Here is a 20,002-nt window from a genome sequence, read left to right as displayed (position 1 = left end):
TTGAGTTTCAAATATGAAAAAAAAATACTAACCTTGTTTAGAGCCCCAATTATACTACAAGATGAAAATTGATAAAGTTAACTAGAGTGTGAAATATGGGAAAAAGCACAATGCTTAAGCCAAAGTCTAACTACCATCACATTATTTCTCAAGTCATTGCAAAACAAAAAAAAATGGAATGGGGGAGCAGAATAATCAGGTAAAGAGGGGAAACGAGCAATAAAATCAAAACACAGTAATATATTGGCAATTAAAAGGTACAGTTGAGGCAAATGATCAAATATAAAATGGAAGCACCAAACAACTCCTCTCTCACACAATCCGCTCCAATTCTCTGGCATAACTGAGTGTTTGGTTGATCAGCTGCAAAGACGGAATCTCCTTGCAAGGTGTCGATTCTTTAGATCTTTGGAAAAATACAAACCCGTTCTTGATCTCCCACTCGGTACGCTCCTGCATATTCCAACATCATACCAAGTATCACTGCTCCAATACCAATAACAAGATAGAAAAATAGTCTATGATAAGAGAAAAATAGACATTTTACATCGTCATATTCAGAAGCCAACTTGAGAGGTAACATGCTAGAGTTATAGTGGGATTGGAGAAAATACAGGCAACAATTTTTACCTCCTTGATGTATTCGGATAATTCTTGGTCCGAAGAAAACAGCAGCATTTGCCTTGCATCTTTTATTGAAAGGGAATCATATGTCTTTTCACTGCATCCAGCTATCTCATCCCTACCACCGAAAAAAAATAAAGTCCCGAAAAACGTGGAATTTTGGTCTTATCATAATGAAAAAGGCATATAATCACATTAATGGCTATAATTTAAATTACATAATAGGATCAAAAACAGGAACCAAAGGTTCACAAAGAGAAGTCTGAATAAATGCCAATTGTGTAGGAAATACAATGAACAAGTGGAATTAAAAGGATAAAGGAAAAGATCAGTATATCAAATCGCAAGGTATGACCAAAATACAGAAATGCTTATATCACTACTAAATCAACTCAATCAGGAAATGTTACCTGACTGTTTTTGCCAGTAAGTCCATGAAATAAACATATGTTTCATGAGGTACTGTTTGTCTAGCACTTAATACACAGTTGTAGGCTCCTTCCATGAAAGATTGCTCCAACTCAACTGCATGCTTGATGCAAGGATTCTCTAAAGCATTGGGAGGAAGTAATTCCAACTCGGTGTGGAATTCGGCAATTCTGTTTTGCACAAGAAGTCTCAAAAGGTTGAGACCCAAAATAGGATACTCCTCAGCTGATGGTGGGAGACGACTACTGTTCCATTACATCAAATGGTAAAAACAAATGCCTGAGAACTTAAAACACACCACTTCAAATTGCTCTATAGTCTATGCATTAAAAAGGTTGTCAACTTATAATTCATCGCGAAATAAAAATATGAAAGCATGGAAAAAATCAGTTCGATTTTCAAATAAGACATGAAACTAAGCAGCAAAGAATATAAACTTTGAATATAGAAAAATCATCAATTACTAAATTAGTTTAATTAGGTCATGACCTCTAAAATATTTGTGATAGGATTCAGTTCTTAAACATTAATGCTGATTCATCAATATTCCGATGAAAGAACCATGACGTCCACAAAAAGCTTGTGACATCACAAGAGATGAGCCAACCAAGAGGAGCATGGTTATATAATTTTCCGCAAATAAATTAAAACCTGATTTCTGATTCTCTGCTATCCAAATTAACATGTAATAAACTTATGTGTGCCAGCAAGTAGAAACCAAGTTAAGTTACCGGGCATCCGTATAGTAGGGTTTCAATTGGAAAAAATCCCGCTCAAAAGCATCCTGATCCTCAATTTTCACACTGAGAATAACTGCATATTCATATATATGCCCTGAAAAAAGGTCAAAGCAAAAGACATACAAAGTATTGAGAAAAATCAATCCCGAATGTAATGATAAACATCCAAAAGATACGAGTAATAATAAAAGGACAGCAATACTTGCTAGCGTCAATTCACGGATGTTATTTGGTGTTTCCTGAAATAAAGGAGGTAGGCTCTTAAATTCAGTCAATAGAACCTGCAAAAAATACACAATACACCATACATTAGCAAGTAGCAATATCAATCTCAATCAATTCCAAAGAAATGATAATTTCCATTGTGCTAAATTAAGTACATTCCAAATTGAACTTGTAAGAAAATCAAGTTCCTCGCGTTTCACTTGGAACTATCTAAACCTATATGTTTCTTGATCTTACCCCTCCAAATTCAATTTCCAGCAAAAACACTTTTCCACACTAGCCCAAATAAATATCCAGATCTAACTTCGTGTACTGATTTCGGGCAAAAGTGCTAAACCATAAAGCTACGTACGAACATTAATTACAAAAACCGGAGCTTCTCCCTACCATTAGATGAAGCAAAATCGATATATTTCAGTCATCCCCACTCTGTACACTTTAACCGTAGCATGTCTCACACCAGTCACCGAAGACAAGAAATTACACATCCAGAAACCTAAAACGTTTATTTCAAACAACGAGCAATACATGTTTACAAAAATTAGTTGAATTCCGAACCAAAAAAAAAAAAAGGAAACTTTACCTTGAGCTGCGAGAGGAGTCTATCACAAGTATCATAATCCTTCCGCATGAAAGACGCTTGAAACCTATCAAACATTTGGGAAACCTCTGTGATTTTCGAATCCATTGAGGTCTTCAACGATTTTTCTTCAAAAAAATTTGAGGCTTTTCAGAAGAACATAAAAGGATCCGCCCCTCTGCGATATGCAGAAGTAAGAAGTGTGCTGAAAGCAAATGGATCTAACCAGTTTGGATGTTAATAGATCGGGTTGACCCGAATTTATTGACCCTGATATGTTGGACCACAAGCCTCGGGATGATAATGGGTAGGGTATGGGTCGGATTTCATACATCCATCCCCATACCCATTTATTAAATTCATCCACATATCCATCCCCATACCCATCGGATATTAAATTTCATCATCATCCTCATACTCTACCCAAATACCCTATTATCATATACAATTGAATTTTTTCAAATTTAAATTGTTTCAATTAAGTTATGAATATTTAATCGGGTCTAAAAATTCCTTCATATCCTCTTCTATTCGAGTCGAGTATCGAATCCTCCAACGAGTTCGAAGGAAATTGTCATCCCTACACAAGCCATCTGAGCGTTGCTCGTGTTTTATACATACCGGTGACTATTTTGCATGAATTATGCGTTTGTTCAATTTATTTTTATAATTAATTTAATTTAAATTCGAATAACGATAATATTATAATTATAAAAATTCATAACGAATTATACTGTAATTTGAAATTATTATATATTCTAATTTGAATTGATTATATTTAAATAAATATTATATCATAATTGTAAAAATTAATGAGAGAATAACCTATAAATTTGAAATAATGAATTTTTTTTATAAAAAAATAGATACAGCTATATTATATCCACACTTAATAAATAGTAAGAGATTAGCGATCAGACATAAATACATAAATATTATGTATTTGATATATTTTGTTTTTCAATTTTTGATTTATTTATGATACATAAACACACAAGATTAGACTGAAATTATGATTATGCAACATTAAATTATAGTTTTGTCATTTGATAACTAAATAGGTTTTTTTTTTTTNCTAAACGAATGACTTTGATTCTGTCTGCTCTGAACCTCCTTGGTTGGTACTTGCACTTGGTCTTGCTTCATGTTTTTCAAATCCTGGAAACCACCATATTTTTGCTCTGAATAACACGATAATACCGTACTTGGAACACACACTTCGCCACCGTCATTTGGTGTGTCCAATGATTTTGGAGGAGAGTCCTCACAGAGGTTCACAAGTGAAGGACTTTTCAAATCAATCCCAAATAATCGACATGTTACAACAGTATCAAATTTCTTTGCTTCATTCTGGGAAGACAAAGGACTGTTGCTTTGTTTTCCCATGTTTGACGCTGAAGGGTTTAAAATGATAGACCTAGCTGATACACCTTTACTTTCTTCCGTTTCTTCAGTAATCATTTTCAAAGAAGTATTTAGATGGGGTGTAGCTTGCATAATAGCCATGTGGTTGCTCCCTCGTTCCTCAAGATTGCAATTAATTTGAAAGGATTCGTGACCCAGATTCCAGGCAGTTGACACAGTTGAAGTTGGTGTTTCTAAAATATAAGTTACAAGAAATGATGTGGTTATGATAAAATGTTGGAGAAGAAATACGGAAAAATACCGGAAAGAGAATCTAACCAGGAACCGGGATTTCAACATGTGATCGGAGCCTTTTATTCTTCATAATCTGGGTCTGAATAACGCTTGTGGGTGTTGACACCACAAATGGTTCGATCTCCCAGGGAGAAACCCTTTCAGGTCTCGAAATAGATGCATGTTCATCCCATTGAACCTGGAAATTAACAGCAATCAGCAATCTGGAGAATTTCCGGGTTGATGAAAGTATGAAACAGAAGCCAGCATATCAGCAATAGCACGAACCTTTAGTGATCGCCATTTAGAATATTCCCAATTGGAAGATTTATCCTCGACACCAACAATTGTACCCGAAAACCTGATTGCTCAGAAAAAGAGAATTTTTAGCCATTCAAAAGATGCAAACTCATAACAAGATAGTTTATGGTGAAAAATAACCTTCTCTCCTGAGAATCCTCCCCCTCAAAACGCATCTTGAATCTCATGCCAACTCCAAATTCATGGTTTACAGATTCAAGATATTTGTTAAGGCCTATGATGAACTGACTTGTTCTGGAAAGTTTTAAGACGGAAAAAGCAAATAAGGACATTATGAGCTAAACCACATAAACATTGTTGCTAAACCACATAAACATTGTTGCAGGTAAACTTGTATCAGACCTCGGCTTGTAGTAAATAACAAATGGTGTTTGAGTTGAAACAGCGTGAGATGCAGTGGCAAGCACTCCGAGGTGCATGCTCTGACTTGAAATAACTGACGATGGCATCGAGCTTTGTTGACGGGTATGGCGTCTGAGCCCAACACGTAATTCTCCATTCTCTCCCCTGGAAAGAAAAGGCCATAACTTGACCAAATTTTCAAAAAAAAAATCTGGTTGCCAACTCACAACAATTATACTACGGAGTATGTTTTGATAATAAAAGTAGAAAACATTCAGAAAACACAGATATAATATAGACATTGTTAAAAAAAAAGAACGGAACAAAAAACAGCAACTTTTCGCAAGCAAGTAGTATAGAGATTGACATCATCTTTACTTACTAACTATATCAAGGAAAAAACATGTTTGATTTTCAGCAGGAAAAGCAAGGAAAATTGAATTTATCATAATAATATGCATCAGTGAGAACCTCAAAAATACAAACGAATCCCCAGCAACTAATCTTTTGGAAGTAACAAAGGTACTCCATCCTGTCGTAAGCAAATGCCTTCGAGGTTGACCTGATGNATTCAACATATTTGTTAAGGCCTATGATGAACTGACTTGTTCTGGAAAGTTTTAAGACGGAAAAAGCAAATAAGGACATTATGAGCTAAACCACATAAACATTGTTGCACGTAAACTTGTATCAGACCTCGGCTTGTAGTAAATAACAAATGGTGTTTGAGTTGAAACAGCGTGAGATGCAGTGGCAAGCACTCCGAGGTGCATGCTCTGACTTGAAATAACTGACGATGGCATCGAGCTTTGTTGACGGGTATGGCGTCTGAGCCCAACACGTAATTCTCCATTCTCTCCCCTGGAAAGAAAAGGCCATAACTTGACCAAATTTTCAAAAAAAAAATCTGGTTGCCAACTCACAACAATTATACTACGGAGTATGTTTTGATAATAAAAGTAGAAAACATTCAGAAAACACAGATATAATATAGACATTGTTAAAAAAAAAGAACGGAACAAAAAACAGCAACTTTTCGCAAGCAAGTAGTATAGAGATTGACATCATCTTTACTTACTAACTATATCAAGGAAAAAACATGTTTGATTTTCAGCAGGAAAAGCAAGGAAAATTGAATTTATCATAATAATATGCATCAGTGAGAACCTCAAAAATACAAACGAATCCCCAGCAACTAATCTTTTGGAAGTAACAAAGGTACTCCATCCTGTCGTAAGCAAATGCCTTCGAGGTTGACCTGATGAGTTTACATTAAATATATGTCAGCGTTGAATCAGGAATATAGAATACACGATAATTATCATACATATTTGAACCATTTATTAGAATTCATGAATCAAACAACTTGCCAATGAGTCAAAGGAGTAATCTGTAGTCAGAATCAGACATCACCTCTAAAAATATGCTTAAAATGCCATTCGACCTCATGCAAATCCTTGGCTATTAGTTCTTGCGTTGGTGTCTGTTGGGACATGTCCTGTTTAAAGAGCAATAGCGGAACAATGTGAAAATTTATTCAAAAAAACGAACCAGATATGAAAATGAGTAATCAGGAGAAAAAGGAAGGGTTACCAGAGGAGGCAGGCATTCATTAGCATGTTTTCGAAGGACGGAGAATCCACCATGGGTACTTGTATCTGACGCAGTTAAAACCTTGCAGAATGAGTGCACTGCAGGTCTAGGAGGCTCCTCCGAGGATTTATCAAGGCTTCTTGGCTCATTTTGCTGCAAATATGCGACCATAAAACTTAAGTAAAATTCATGATTTAAACCTGCCAGCATTTTGCTGAATATCACGTAAAGAAAATAAAAAAAGAAAGCACAAAAATAAAATTTAAACAATTCCCAAAAGAAATTAGGTAGAGCGAATAAGTTCTTACGTTTGTATCTGGCATCAAAGTAATCTGTGCATAAACTTCATCAGTGTCTTTTTCAGCCTGTAAAGTATAAAATTCCATAAAATTAGCAAACCATTATACCATTCATATTAACAAGTAAAGTCTTTCAATTGCTAATTCGGGAAAGTATGATAATTACGAAAAAAGTGTATGAAAGTTTTATAACATTCGAATTTTCAAAAAGTAAAGGAGCATGACACATCAAGAAAAGCTAATGCGGGGACCATACCAACAGATGAATGTTGAAAACATGGCAAAGGATCTTTGAAGGCAGATTAAACATTGGTATTCTTTGATTCAGTTCTTGATTTGTTGATGCTTCTAACTGGAAAAAAAAAACACACAAATTTAGACGAAACCCAAGAAGAATGCCACAAAATAAATTCAAAAACAAATTTCACTTTTAAAGTCCAGTATTTCATACAAAGATCTGAAATTTAAACACCCCAAAGTCAAAAATTTCTTCCAAAAAACGAAATGGAAATAAATTCAAACACAACTTACTTGCTCCATGTGACCTTGTGGAAAATAGTAAACTCTTTCCCCAACCTTCGGAACATCCACCAAAGGACCAGCGCAAGCCTTCCATAATTCAACGTTCAGCATATCCTTGCCTCCAGTCCCTGAAATTTACCAAAATCAATAACTAAATTCAAAACCTATAGCCAAAAAACAACTCTCGGGAAGGGGAAAAAAAGACGGTGTAAATTAACAAGTCGTTTCAAAAAATTGACCTTCAACCGAAAATCTGCTCTGCTGCTGAGAAAATGATCCGGTATTTGCCATTAATTTATACCAAAACTCCCCTTTCTAACCAAAGAATCCACCTCAAGATCCTCTAAAAAAAGCTCAAAACTCCAAAATAAAGATAATATCACAACACAAAATGAATCGAATTCTAACCCATCAGCACCAAATTCACCACATCAAACACTCGTAAACACAACTTCAACACAATTTACAACAGCAACCAACAAAACCCAGTAGACTTATCTCCCCAAAAACGCAGTACCAGTTGAATAAAAACCTCAACCACCACACTAAAACCAGAAAAAGCCTGCCTCGGGAAAACGAAAAAGACCGCAAATGTAAAAGTAACAAAGAAAATAAATATTGGAGCACGAGCAGTCACAGAAACGACTCGAAACAATCCAAGAAACAGCTTAAAATACGCCCTGATTGATTGCTTCTCTCCTGTTTAAAAGTTTTTTATTTATTAATTGCGAGTAATTGAGTTGTGTGAGTTTCACAGTACGTGGTTTGGCTTTGGTTGTCTCCTTTTTCACTGCACACACACACATTGCGTGTGGTGTGTAACGCCAACGGATTTAACCGTGGTTAAGGGGTTGGGTTCGATCCGGGTTAGCCGGTTCGAATGACGACATATTTTTGGTGGAAAATAGTTTGGTGGGGTTAGTTTTTTGTGTTTGGACACATGCCATAACTGTAAAACAAGAAAAAAGTTGGGGGCTACAGGCTACTTATTTAATATTATTTTTATTTTTATTTTTTATTTTTCCTTTTTGTGGACATAATTTATTTTCAAAAATAACACTAATAATTCTTATTTGGTTTTTTTTTTTAAATAGCAGGAATTGTATTTGTATTTAAGAAAGTATTTCGATAAATTTGAAATTCTTTCAAATTCATACGTCCAAGTCAACCTTAACAAATCTCATCTCGAATCATTGGTTGAATACTAATTTTAAATCATATTATATTTTTATTTAAAACAATTAGATTTAAGTCCATTTTTAATATGACTAAATCTTAATATAAAACTAAAATAATTCACTATTTTTTTCTTCTTGAGGTGATTTTAAAAATTGGAATTAAAAAATGGAGTACAAGTATGTAACTATTGATAGCAAATTTAGCCAAATTAATACACGAACTAATTATGGTAATCATTATTCTAAAAGGCGTCGTCTAGGTTTTAGGCGGCGTCCATTGTCTCAATTTTTAAAAACACGATGTCTCTAAACACTGTTAAAAAAATCGGTCATTTAGGGTTATATTCAATTATCTATATCCATTCTTATATGTGGGGTGTTGGAAATTTTAATAAAAATTTAAAGGTTGAATAAAAAATTGTGTCTCATGAATGTGGGAGCGTCTTTTGGCTCTCCACATTCTTGAGGTAATTGAAGAGTTTTGACTCTTCATATTCTTGAGTTAATGGGAAGATTAATTGAGTTAATTAATCTTCCATGACTCTTGGTGTGCATTTTGGGGCTTATAAATAGTGGGTTCATTTCCTCATTTCTAGTACATGAAATTTTCTCTCTTTCAAGCTCTCTCTTGCATTACATATTGTTATCTTTCCATTTGGCCTCTCGTAAAATCTCGGTGATAAAGTAAAGGTACGTTTTCAGTTCGCCGTAGTAGTGTCTCGTGCTAAGTCACTGCTGGTTGTTCCGTTGTATCCTGGGAAACAGACGTCCGCTGAAACCTCGAAGCACATACCGGAGAGGGCGAATCTGTTTTAAGGAAACTGTACATTCTACAGGCCTTGGTTTGGTTTTGTTTTCTTTTACATAATAGTCATACTGTAAACATCACACTGGTTTCGGTTATTACTTTATCTCTACAAGTTTATTTTTACGCTACTGGTTTTAGCAATTTTTCTAACAATCTTAAAACAGATTACTCATTACGTGTTGTTTCAGATATGGCTACTGAAACCAGTGTGCAAAGGGAAACAGGTCATGTTGTCCCTCCTCAAGTTGTCCCTCATGGTACCCCACGTGCTGCTGCGGTTACTGTTCCAGCCAGTCACGGTGAAAAATCTGAGAAGTTCAAAAGGTGGCAGCAGAAGATGTTGTTTTACTTGACGATGCTGAACCTGGCAAGATTCCTTACTGAGGAGGCTCCTAAACTCAACGAGGGTGAGGGAGATGTTGATTCTGTTAGTGCGGTTGAGGCATGGAATCATTCTGATTTCTTATGCCGAAACTATGTACTAAACGGATTGACCGATTCGCTCTACAACGTGTTTTGCGAAAAGAAAACGGCTAAAGAACTGTGGGAATCTATTGACAGAAAGTACAAAACCGAGGATGCCGGGGCCAAGAAATTTCTTGTTGGTCGTTTTTTGGACTTTAAAATGGTGGATTCAAAGCCGGTTATCAGCCAAGTTCAAGAACTCCAAGTGATTCTTCACGAGATTCACGGTGAGGGGATGACTTTGAGCGAATCATTCCAAGTGGCCGCTATTGTTGAGAAGCTACCACCAGCTTGGAAGGATTTCAAAAATTACTTGAAGCACAAGCGAAAGGAGATGAATGTTGAGGAGCTCATTGTTCGACTTCGTATCGAGGAAGACAATAAGAGCTCGGAAAGACGATTGTTTTCTCCTATTGCTGCTAAGGCAAATGTTGTCGAGCATGGTCAAAGCTCGAAAAAGAGAACATTTTCCTCTTCCAACAAAAGGTTAAACATGGGACCCAAGGGAGGCATTTCGAAGAAAAAGTTCTCCGGAAAATGCTACGATTGTGATGGTATGGGGCACAAGGCATCTGAGTGTAAGAAGCCGAAGAGAAACCGAGAGCCGAATGTGGTAGAGAACATTGCTCATGAGGTTTCGATCATGAATCTATGTGCTGTAATATCAGAGGTTAATCTGGTGGGTTCTAATCCAAGGGAGTGGTGGATCGACACTGGTGCCACTCGCCATGTTTGCTCCGACAAGGAGATGTTTGCTACTCTTGAGGAATCTATGAATGGGGAAAAGTTATTCATGGGAAATTCCGCCACTTCTGAGATCAAGGGTGAAGGGAAAGTTATCCTAAAGATGACATCTGGAAAAGAACTGACTTTGAACAATGTGTTGTTTGTGCCTGACATCCGCAAGAACTTGGTATCAGGGTCGCTTCTTAACAAGCATGGTTTCTGCATTGTATTCGAGTCAGATAAGGTGGTTTTGTCGAAAAGTGGAATGTTTGTTGGCAAAGGGTATGTTTGTAATGGTTTATTCAAATTCAATGTGATGAATAAAGTTAATGCATTTGCTTACTTGCTTGAGACTTCTTGTTTATGGCATGGTAGACTTGGACACGTTAATTATGATACAATTCGTAGACTAATTAACATGAAAAGCGCTCCTGCATTCCAAGTTGATAAACAACACAAATGTGAAACCTGTGTTGAGGCAAAACTAAAGAGATCATCTTTTCGAACTATTGAAAGAAATAGTGAACCACTTGATATAATTCACAGTGATGTATGTGATTTAAAAGGTGTACAAACTCGTGGTGGAAATAAATATTTCATTACTTTTGTTGACGATAGCACAAAATTTTGTTATGTGTATCTCCTCAAAAGTAAGGATGAAGCTATTGACAAATTTGTCCAATATAAGAGTGAAGTTGAAAATCAACTTAGCAATAAAATTAAGGTGCTAAGAAGTGATCGTGGAGGTGAATATGAATCACCATTTGCTGAGTTTTGTGCTCAACATGGTATCAAACACGAAAGAACTGCACCTTATTCTCCTCAGCAAAATGGCATTGCAAAGAGAAAGAATCGCACCCTGAAAGAAATGATGAATGCGTTATTATTAAGTTCTGCTTTACCACAGAACATGTGGGGAGAAGCTGTTTTAACAGCAAATTACCTTTTAAATAAGGTGCCCCGAAAGAAGCAAGATAAAAGTCCATATGACTTATGGAAAGGTAGACGTCCTTCCTACCAATGCTTGCGAGTGTGGGGGTGTCTTGCGAAGGTAGCAGTACCCACACCAAAGAAAGTAAAGATAGGACCAAAAACTGTGGATTGCATTTTCATTGGATATGCTCAAAACAGTAGTGCGTATCGTTTTCTTGTACATGAATCTCAAATACCTAATATTCACAAGAATACGATAATGGAATCAAGAAATGCTTCGTTCTTTGAACACATGTTTCCATACAAATCTAAGGCAGAACCAAGTTCATCCAAAAGATTGTATGAGACAATTGATAAAGAACAAGAGCTTGATCACGATATTGAACCTAGACGTAGTAAGAGAGCTAGGACAGAGAAATCCTTTGGTCCGGATTTCATCACTTTCATGATGGAAAGTGAACCTCAAAGCTTCAAGGAAACAATAAGTTCATTTGAGGGACCTCTATGGAAAGAGGCTATCAATTCCGAAATGGAATCCATTTTACAAAACCATACGAGGGAATTAGTAAATCTTCCTCCGGGAAGCAAACCGATAGGCTGTAAATGGGTTTTCAAAAGGAAAATGAAATCAGATGGAACCATAGATAAGTATAAAGCTAGATTGGTAATTAAAGGTTACCATCAACGTGAAGGGCTTGATTACTTTGACACATATTCTCCTGTATCGAGAATAACCTCTATTCGTGTGATATTTGCGATTGCCGCCTTACGGAATCTTGAAGTACACCAAATGGATGTAAAGACAGCTTTTCTAAATGGAGATTTAGAAGAGGAAATTTACATGGAACAACCTGAGGGATTTTCTGCGATTGGGCAAGAAAATAAGGTATGTAAATTGGTGAAGTTTCTGTATGACTTAAAACAAGCACCAAAGCAATGGCACGAAAAATTTGATAAAGCCATGATAGAAAGTGGATTTAAATTCAGTGAATGTGACAAATGTGTATACATAAAGAACACTGAAGTTGGATATGTCATTTTATGTCTTTACGTGGATGACATACTTATCATTGGTAGTAATGATAAGATGATTAAATCCACAAAGAGGTTATTGAACTCAAGATTTGACATGAAAGATTTGGGCTTAGCCGACGTAATCCTTGGAATTAAAATTCATAAAACATCAGAAGGGCTAGTCCTAAGTCAGTCACATTATGTTGACAAAATACTTGAGAAATTCAATAATGATGACTCTGCATTGGCTAGAACCCCGATAGACACAAGTCAACATCTATCAAAGAATCGAGGTGAGACTATGTCTCAATTAGAATACTCTCGAGTCAGTGGAAATCTGATGTACTTAATGAGTTGTACAATACCAGACATAGCTTATGCAGTAAGCAAATTGAGTAGATTCACGAGTAATCCAGGAGTTGAACACTGGAAAGCAGTTATCAGATTGCTAAGATACTTAAGGTACACTCGCGATCATGGGCTGCACTATACCAGATATCCTGCTGTTATTGAAGGATACAGTGATGCAAATTGGATATCTGATATGAAAGACTCAAAATCTACAAGTGGATTTGTATTCACTTTAGGAGGTGCAGCAATTGCGTGGAAATCTTCTAAACAAACTGTAATAGCCAGATCCACGATGGAATCTGAGTTTATAGCTCTTGACAAGTGTGGTGAAGAGGCTGAATGGCTGCGTCATTTTTTAGAAGATGTTCCAGGATGGGAAAAACCTGTGCCGGCTATATGCATACATTCTGATAGCCAATCTGCGATTGGAAGGGCACAAAATAATAAGTATAATGGTAAGTCTAGGCATATACGTCGTAGACATAATACCATTAGACAACTACTCTCAACTGGAGTTATATCTGTTGACTATGTAAAGTCAAAGGATAATATAGCGGATCCGCTAACAAAAGGGTTAAACTGAGACTTAGTTGCGAAAATGTCAAGGGGAATGGGGCTCAAGCCTATAGAATAAATTGGTGTGAAGGAAAACCCAACCTACGCTGACTGGAGATTTCAAGAACTAGGTTCAATGGGAAAACCTAATCGCACTGATTTGGTAGATCACTGTGGGGGTTGTCCCTAGTCCGTTCCTATTATAAAACAGTGAATGTTGAGGATAAACTTACGGCTTTTAATGATTCTGATAAGAAGCAATACAGAATCACCTATGTGAGAGAGAAGTGGGGCCGCTTCGAAGGAATTGCAGGGCTCAATTCTAGACCCTCTTGCAGAACCAGGCGTGTGTTCATGGCCAAAACGAACACAATCATGAGAACTGAATAGTATCAGGGAGAATCTTGTGTGAAGTATATCTTAATTTACATAAACGGCAGAACAGTTCAAGGACATCATATCTACTGGTCAGCTAGTAAAGCAAATATATTTCATGAGGGAAGGTTCAAAGGGTAACACCTACCTATCCTATGCAGGATTCAACTGTAGAACTTTGTCACCAAGATTTGTATCAATTTTCATTCATGTGGGGGATTGTTGGAAATTTTAATAAAAATTTAAAGGTTGAATAAAAAATTGTGTCTCATGAATGTAGGTGTGTCTTTTGGCTCTCCACATTCTTGAGTTAATTGAAGAGTTTTGACTCTTCATATTCTTGAGTTAATGGGAAGATTAATTGAGTTAATTAATCTTCCATGACTCTTGGTGTGCATTTTGGGGCTTATAAATAGTGGGTTCATTTCCTCATTTCTAGTACATGAAATTTTCTCTCTTTCAAGCTCTCTCTTGCATTACATATTGTTATCTTTCCATTTGACCTCTCGTAAAATCTCGGTGATAAAGTAAAGGTACATTTTCAGTTCGCCGTAATAGTGTCTCGTGCTAAGTCACTGCTGGTTGTTCCGTTGTATCCTGGGAAACAGACGTCCGCTGAAACCTCGAAGCACATACCGGAGATGGCGAATCTGTTTTAAGGAAACTGTACATGCTACAGACCTCGGTTTGGTTTTGTTTTCTTTTACATAATAGTCATACTGTAAACATCATACTTGTTTCGGTTATTACTTTATCTCTACAAGTTTATTTTTACGCTACTGGTTTTAGCAATTTTTCTAACATGGGGTTGACTCGTTGATTTATTTATACTCAAGATTAACAACCTACATAACATAATGATAAAAACATGTGTGAAACGGTCTCACGGGTCGTATTTTGTGAGACGGATATCTTATTGGGGTCATCCATAAAAAAATATTACTTTTTATGCTAAGAGTATCTCTTATTTGGGTCATCCATTAAAAAGTATTACTTTTTATGCTAAGAGCATTACTTTTTATTGTGAATATCGGTATGGTTGATCTGTCTTACATACAAATATTCGTGAGACCGTCTCACAAGATACACTCTAATACAATATCAAACAATTAATTTTACGAGATAAAATTCAAAAATAAAAATTAAACACAAAAATAAACAGGAAAACATATACTTATCCTTGTTATTAAGATTTAGCTGCTATATTTGTCATTATAATATTGTTTCAAAAAGAAGTTTATTTTATATTTTTCCCATATATAATTTTACTAATTTATTGTAGCATCTTGAGTTGTTAAGACTTTGAATGGTACTGATAAAAGTAAGTTAATTCGATGGATGTCGGCATGTGATTGGCCGCCTGTTCCGAGGCAGACAACAAGGTTGGCTCCACCCCACCCGGCAGCCCACTCGATTTCTTCCAAATCCTACATTTTCGATAACAGCAACAATTAATTAATTCAAATCAAGGCAATTTATAATCAATTACCTCGAACAATGTGTCCTACTAACTTTTTTTTTTTTTTTTTTTGGCAAATTNAGTCTATATATATAATATCAAATCAAAAAAAAAATAATGAATCGACAGCTAAATTTTTATAAACATGTGCTTACGCAGGAAAATTTACAAAAAGATTAAGTTGTTTCGGGCAATTTATAATTTTAACACCACAAAATAAATCAACTTAAAAAATTTTCACAGAGAGTTTATTACTTATATAATGCATGCCATTTATATGACAAACTTCGTGTTAAATTTAACTGATTTAAATCAAGTTAATAAACGGGACATTGGAAATAAAAATTATACATATTAAAATTTTGGGTTTTTTTGTTGAGTAGGTCTCTTGTGAAACGGTCTCACGAATCTTTATCTGTGAGACGGGTTAACCCTACCGATATTCACAATAAAAAGTAATATTTTTTCATGGATGGCCCAAATAAGAGATCTATCTCACAAAATACGATCCGTGAGACCGTCTCACACAAGTNTATCTTATAAAATACGACCTGTGAGACCGTCTCACACAAGTTTTTCTCTTTTTTGTTGTTGCATGAATTAGTGAGATAGATTTTAGGATAAAACTAAATTTTTATTTCTAATATAAGAGCAACACCCACCACTTCATCAAAAATCGTAGGGTCCACATGCCACATACACATTACATTAACACATCTATTCTCCCACATTCATTTTGACATTCACACTCATTATTTATAGATCCCGCTGTCCACTAATTCATCTTACTCTTACTTTAAATTAAATATATTCACTTTCAAATTTTTTAAGAAATTTGAAATAATTTGTGTAGTGTGTGAATATTTATAGATGAATATATTATTTTTTATTAAACTAGCCGTTAACATAATTTTTTAATTTTAAAAACAAAAACAACCGCTAGTTTTTAATTTAACATTATTTTTTAATTTATTTTATTTTTCGAATTTTTTTTAAAACATACAAATTTGAAATTTAAATCAATATTCATCACGTGTGTGGGGCCCGCGTTCAGCGACGGTTTTTGAAAATCCGTCGTAAATAGCGACGGTTTATCACAAATCGTCGCTAATTATCAAATTTTTTTAAAAAAAAAACTGACACAGGGGCGTTCATATGTATGAATGCCCCACACCCTCTCTCATAACGCCCACTCACATTGGAGAGTGCGTGTTAACACCCAATGTGGGTACCCTAATATTTATAAACTAATAATATTTGAACCATATATATACTTTCGAATAAATAAAAGTTATATTAATTATATTTTATACATTTTAAAGAGTGAAATTATAATTGAATAATTACTTGTTTAATTAAAAAAAAAAACAACTGTTGGCGTTTATGTTACTAATTTAATCAGTCATCTAAGAATTAATCTGCAAGAAGCTAACAATTTGTTACAAACTATTATGAACTAATAAAAATAATAGAAAAACAATAATATTTGATTATTTTTTAGAATTTAGAATAAGATATAAAATTCTATATATTCAAGGAAAAAAATCAATTAAAATATGTATCATTAAATCTAACTAACTAATTTTTTGTGGAAGACTGAAGATTTCGGTTGAGTATTTGCCATTTGGTTGGGTGCGATGCGGAGTACATTTATAGGGTGGTCATGCTCAAGTATAGGTCATCAAACGAACCCACGTGGCACAGGCCCCACATAGTACACATCTATAATTTATTATTAAATTTTAAACACGTAGAGTAACTAACTTTTCATGTCATGATATGTTTTAATAATTATATATATTAATAAAATGTTAAGATTTTAATGTAAGTTTCATATAGCTCAGCGAATAGAGTTTCTGCTTCTTAGTCATTAAATTATAGTTTCAATTTTTACTGTGTAATTTTTTTATTCATTTCTTTTTCTATTTATTTTTTAATTTATATATCCAAACTCACTATTTCTTATAATTATATTTTGATCATAATTTAATTATAAACTAAATCAATTATAAAAAAATATTATACAAACACGCAACGCGTGCGTCGGTGTACTAGTAATAATTTATGGCTCGATAGATGCTACTTATGAAGAGTATTCACATCTATTCAGCATATGATACATGTGTTAAGCGATGAATAATGACAATTCATCCTGACATTATAATTGAATAAACAATCATAATTTATATATTCAAAAATATATTATGTTTTGGGTGGATAAGAACACGAACAAAAATCATAATTTGCCTGCCAATGTGTGATTGGACCACCCCATGTTGTACGAGGCCGCACATGTGACTTTGACCTACCACTATGGTTCTCAATTATAATATATTTATTTATTATTTAAATAAAAATATATATAATATTTTTTTAATTATTTCTTTATTTTTAAATTTATATCACTAAGGAAGGATAACATTATTTAAATTTTTGGATTTAAAAAAATTTGTAATCTAAGGTATTTGGTGAAACGATGACAAGTAGGAGAATATGCCAAGTTTATACTATATTATTTACAATATAAATAAAATATAAAATAGCTATTATTTTAAATATAAAAAAATTGGAAAATTGACACATTAATTCTTGTAACTTTGTTGTAACAAAAAAGATTAGATCTACGAAGTCAAATAGAAGTGGTTGGCTCTTTAAAGAGGACAAATTATGATATTTTATGTACAATTATTCTTAGGTTCGTTGAACCCAATATTCTCAACAAGCAATTTACTAAATTAATTATTTAATTAATATTCATTGACTAAACTCTGATGATAATAATGGATTCGTATAGGATTAATTAATAATATTATTTATAAATTATAATGAGAAAAATTTGTGTGACACGGTTTCACGGATCGTATTTCGTGAGACTGATCTCTTATTTAGGTCATCCATAAAAAAATATTATTTTTATGCTAAGAGTATTACTTTTATTGTGAATATCGGTAGGATTGACCTGTCTTACAGATAAAAATTCGTGAGACCTTCTCACAAGAGACTTACTCAATGATAATAATAGGAGGCGAAATAAAAAATTTATTTATTATATTTGAAATTCATTGTTGTTATTTTTTAATTATATAAAATAATTATTTGGAAGCTTGGAGGCGATTCTTTCCATTTTGTTGGGGATGGAAATGAGTGGAGTCATTTGAAAATGATGTGACCAAGAAGTCTTTTTCAAGAAATAAAAAAATAAAAATAAAATAAAATAAAATAAAAGACATATGGACAAGTTAGTGAAGAATCAAAATTCAAATTCCCATTTTGAACCGATTTAAGGTTGTCAAAGAAACACAAACAATATATCTGAATTGGTAAGTTAATTAAAAGTATCTTAGGGAAAAAAATATATAATATTTACCAAAATTCTCCCATTTCCGAATTCTATTATATAAACAGTGAAATAATAACATAAAAATGATAAAGATCGTCACAATTATTAATAAAATGATGAATGTCAATTGTGAAATAATAAAAATAAACATAAGAATAATTATAGTAATAATCATAATTATATGAATTTTGTCTACATATGTTAATACACGCGGGTAAAATTAATTATTTTATATCTCTCGTATTTCTTATTGACTCCAAAATAGTCCCGTTTGTTTTAGGACACTATCTTTTTTTTTTCTTTTTTTCTTTTTTACTAGAATTATATTGCATCATTTATATAAATTTAAGACGACGTATTTTGTGAGATGATATCACATATCTATTTACGTAAGACTTGTCAACTCGTTCCATACTTAATGTGGAAAGTAATACTTTTAGGGGTGTTTGGTAGGGATGATAACGTGGGTTTATTTTTTTTAACTCACCTTATCCCTCGTTTGGTACACGTGATTATTTAACCAAGTCAATCACTCCTATAAATGATTAGGTTATATTAGGTAAGTTAAAATAATACCTCCTCACCCCCTAGGATTATTTATCCCACGCTTAATCCATCTTATTTTTCCAATTTTACCATTCTCCTAAATTCAAACTCACCACCACTTCCTTCCACCGACAGTCCACCGGCAACCGTCGGACACCTCCGGCCGCCACCGGCCACCTCCGACGCTTCCGGCCGACCACCGCCAGCCGTCGACAACCTCCGGCCGACCACCGCCAGCCGACCCCGTCGCCGCCGCCGGCGGAATGGAAGAAGAAAAAAAAGAAGAAAGGGCAATTTTGTCGTCGACGGAATGGAAGAAGAAAAAAAAAGAAGAAAGGTCAATTTTGTCATTTCATCAAAAAATTCAAAATTATCTCACACTTAAAATTCATACCAAACATAATACAATTTTACATTATATATATTACATTTCTATCACAATCATTTCTTTTATCATTTACATACTAATCATTAGTTTATTTTATCCTCCAAACCAAACGTAGTCTTAGCATAAAAAATTATATTTTTTCATAAATCGGACCAGATTAGAAATCTGTCTCATAAAATTGACCTCCAAAATTTTAGTTATTTGATGTCTCTTTATTGACATGATCACATGATACATGATCTTCAATACATGTACATCAATAAAAAAAATATTAGATTGCATTTAGATTGATCGATTTCAAATATATTTTTGTTTGTTTGAGAAGTAAGACAATAAGCTTTAAATCCATATCTTATATTTTTATATAATATTTCGTGTTAATTATGATGAATTTCAAGTTCACTCAACAATGATATCATTTGAAATACATTACACTTTATAAATATTAATAATGTGTAAATAAGTAATATGTAAATTTAATGTTTGTCTTATTATTTCATTACAAACAATGAAACAATAATCGAATTCATGGATTTATAATTCATCTCTCC

The 20,002-nt window shown here is 34.0% G+C and overlaps 2 protein-coding genes across 3 annotated transcripts; both read right to left on the bottom strand.

The window, feature by feature from the left end:
- Window positions 1–220: 220 nt before the first annotated feature.
- LOC140980272 (26S proteasome non-ATPase regulatory subunit 8 homolog A-like) lies at window positions 221–2,819 on the bottom strand. Of its 2 annotated transcripts, none has more exons than XM_073446004.1 (6): window positions 2,602–2,819; window positions 1,996–2,074; window positions 1,785–1,887; window positions 1,035–1,295; window positions 631–742; window positions 221–453 (listed from the first exon to the last, which is right to left on the bottom strand). In XM_073446004.1, exons 1-6 carry the CDS (start codon window positions 2,704–2,706, stop codon window positions 313–315), a joined length of 801 nt encoding a protein of 266 aa, XP_073302105.1. In that variant the 5' UTR covers window positions 2,707–2,819; the 3' UTR covers window positions 221–312. The 2 variants fall into 2 exon arrangements, with proteins under 2 accessions (XP_073302105.1, XP_073302104.1); XM_073446003.1 differs by having other exon boundaries at window positions 1,035–1,298; window positions 2,602–2,814.
- Window positions 2,820–3,651: 832 nt separating this feature from the next.
- On the bottom strand, window positions 3,652–8,061 carry LOC140980829 (auxin response factor 9-like). The gene is made up of 12 exons (XM_073446887.1): window positions 7,553–8,061; window positions 7,323–7,441; window positions 7,048–7,143; window positions 6,801–6,857; window positions 6,493–6,645; window positions 6,313–6,397; window positions 6,067–6,157; window positions 5,596–5,760; window positions 4,678–4,791; window positions 4,525–4,597; window positions 4,282–4,435; window positions 3,652–4,196 (listed from the first exon to the last, which is right to left on the bottom strand). The coding sequence occupies exons 1-12, from the start codon at window positions 7,602–7,604 to the stop codon at window positions 3,652–3,654; spliced, it is 1,704 nt and encodes a 567-aa protein (XP_073302988.1). The 5' UTR covers window positions 7,605–8,061.
- Window positions 8,062–20,002: the final 11,941 nt, after the last annotated feature.

This window comes from Primulina huaijiensis, chromosome 7, assembly GCF_012295235.1.
Source record: "Primulina huaijiensis isolate GDHJ02 chromosome 7, ASM1229523v2, whole genome shotgun sequence".
In the NCBI taxonomy this organism is placed as follows: domain Eukaryota; kingdom Viridiplantae; phylum Streptophyta; class Magnoliopsida; order Lamiales; family Gesneriaceae; genus Primulina; species Primulina huaijiensis.
This window is presented reverse-complemented; position numbering and strand designations above follow the sequence as displayed.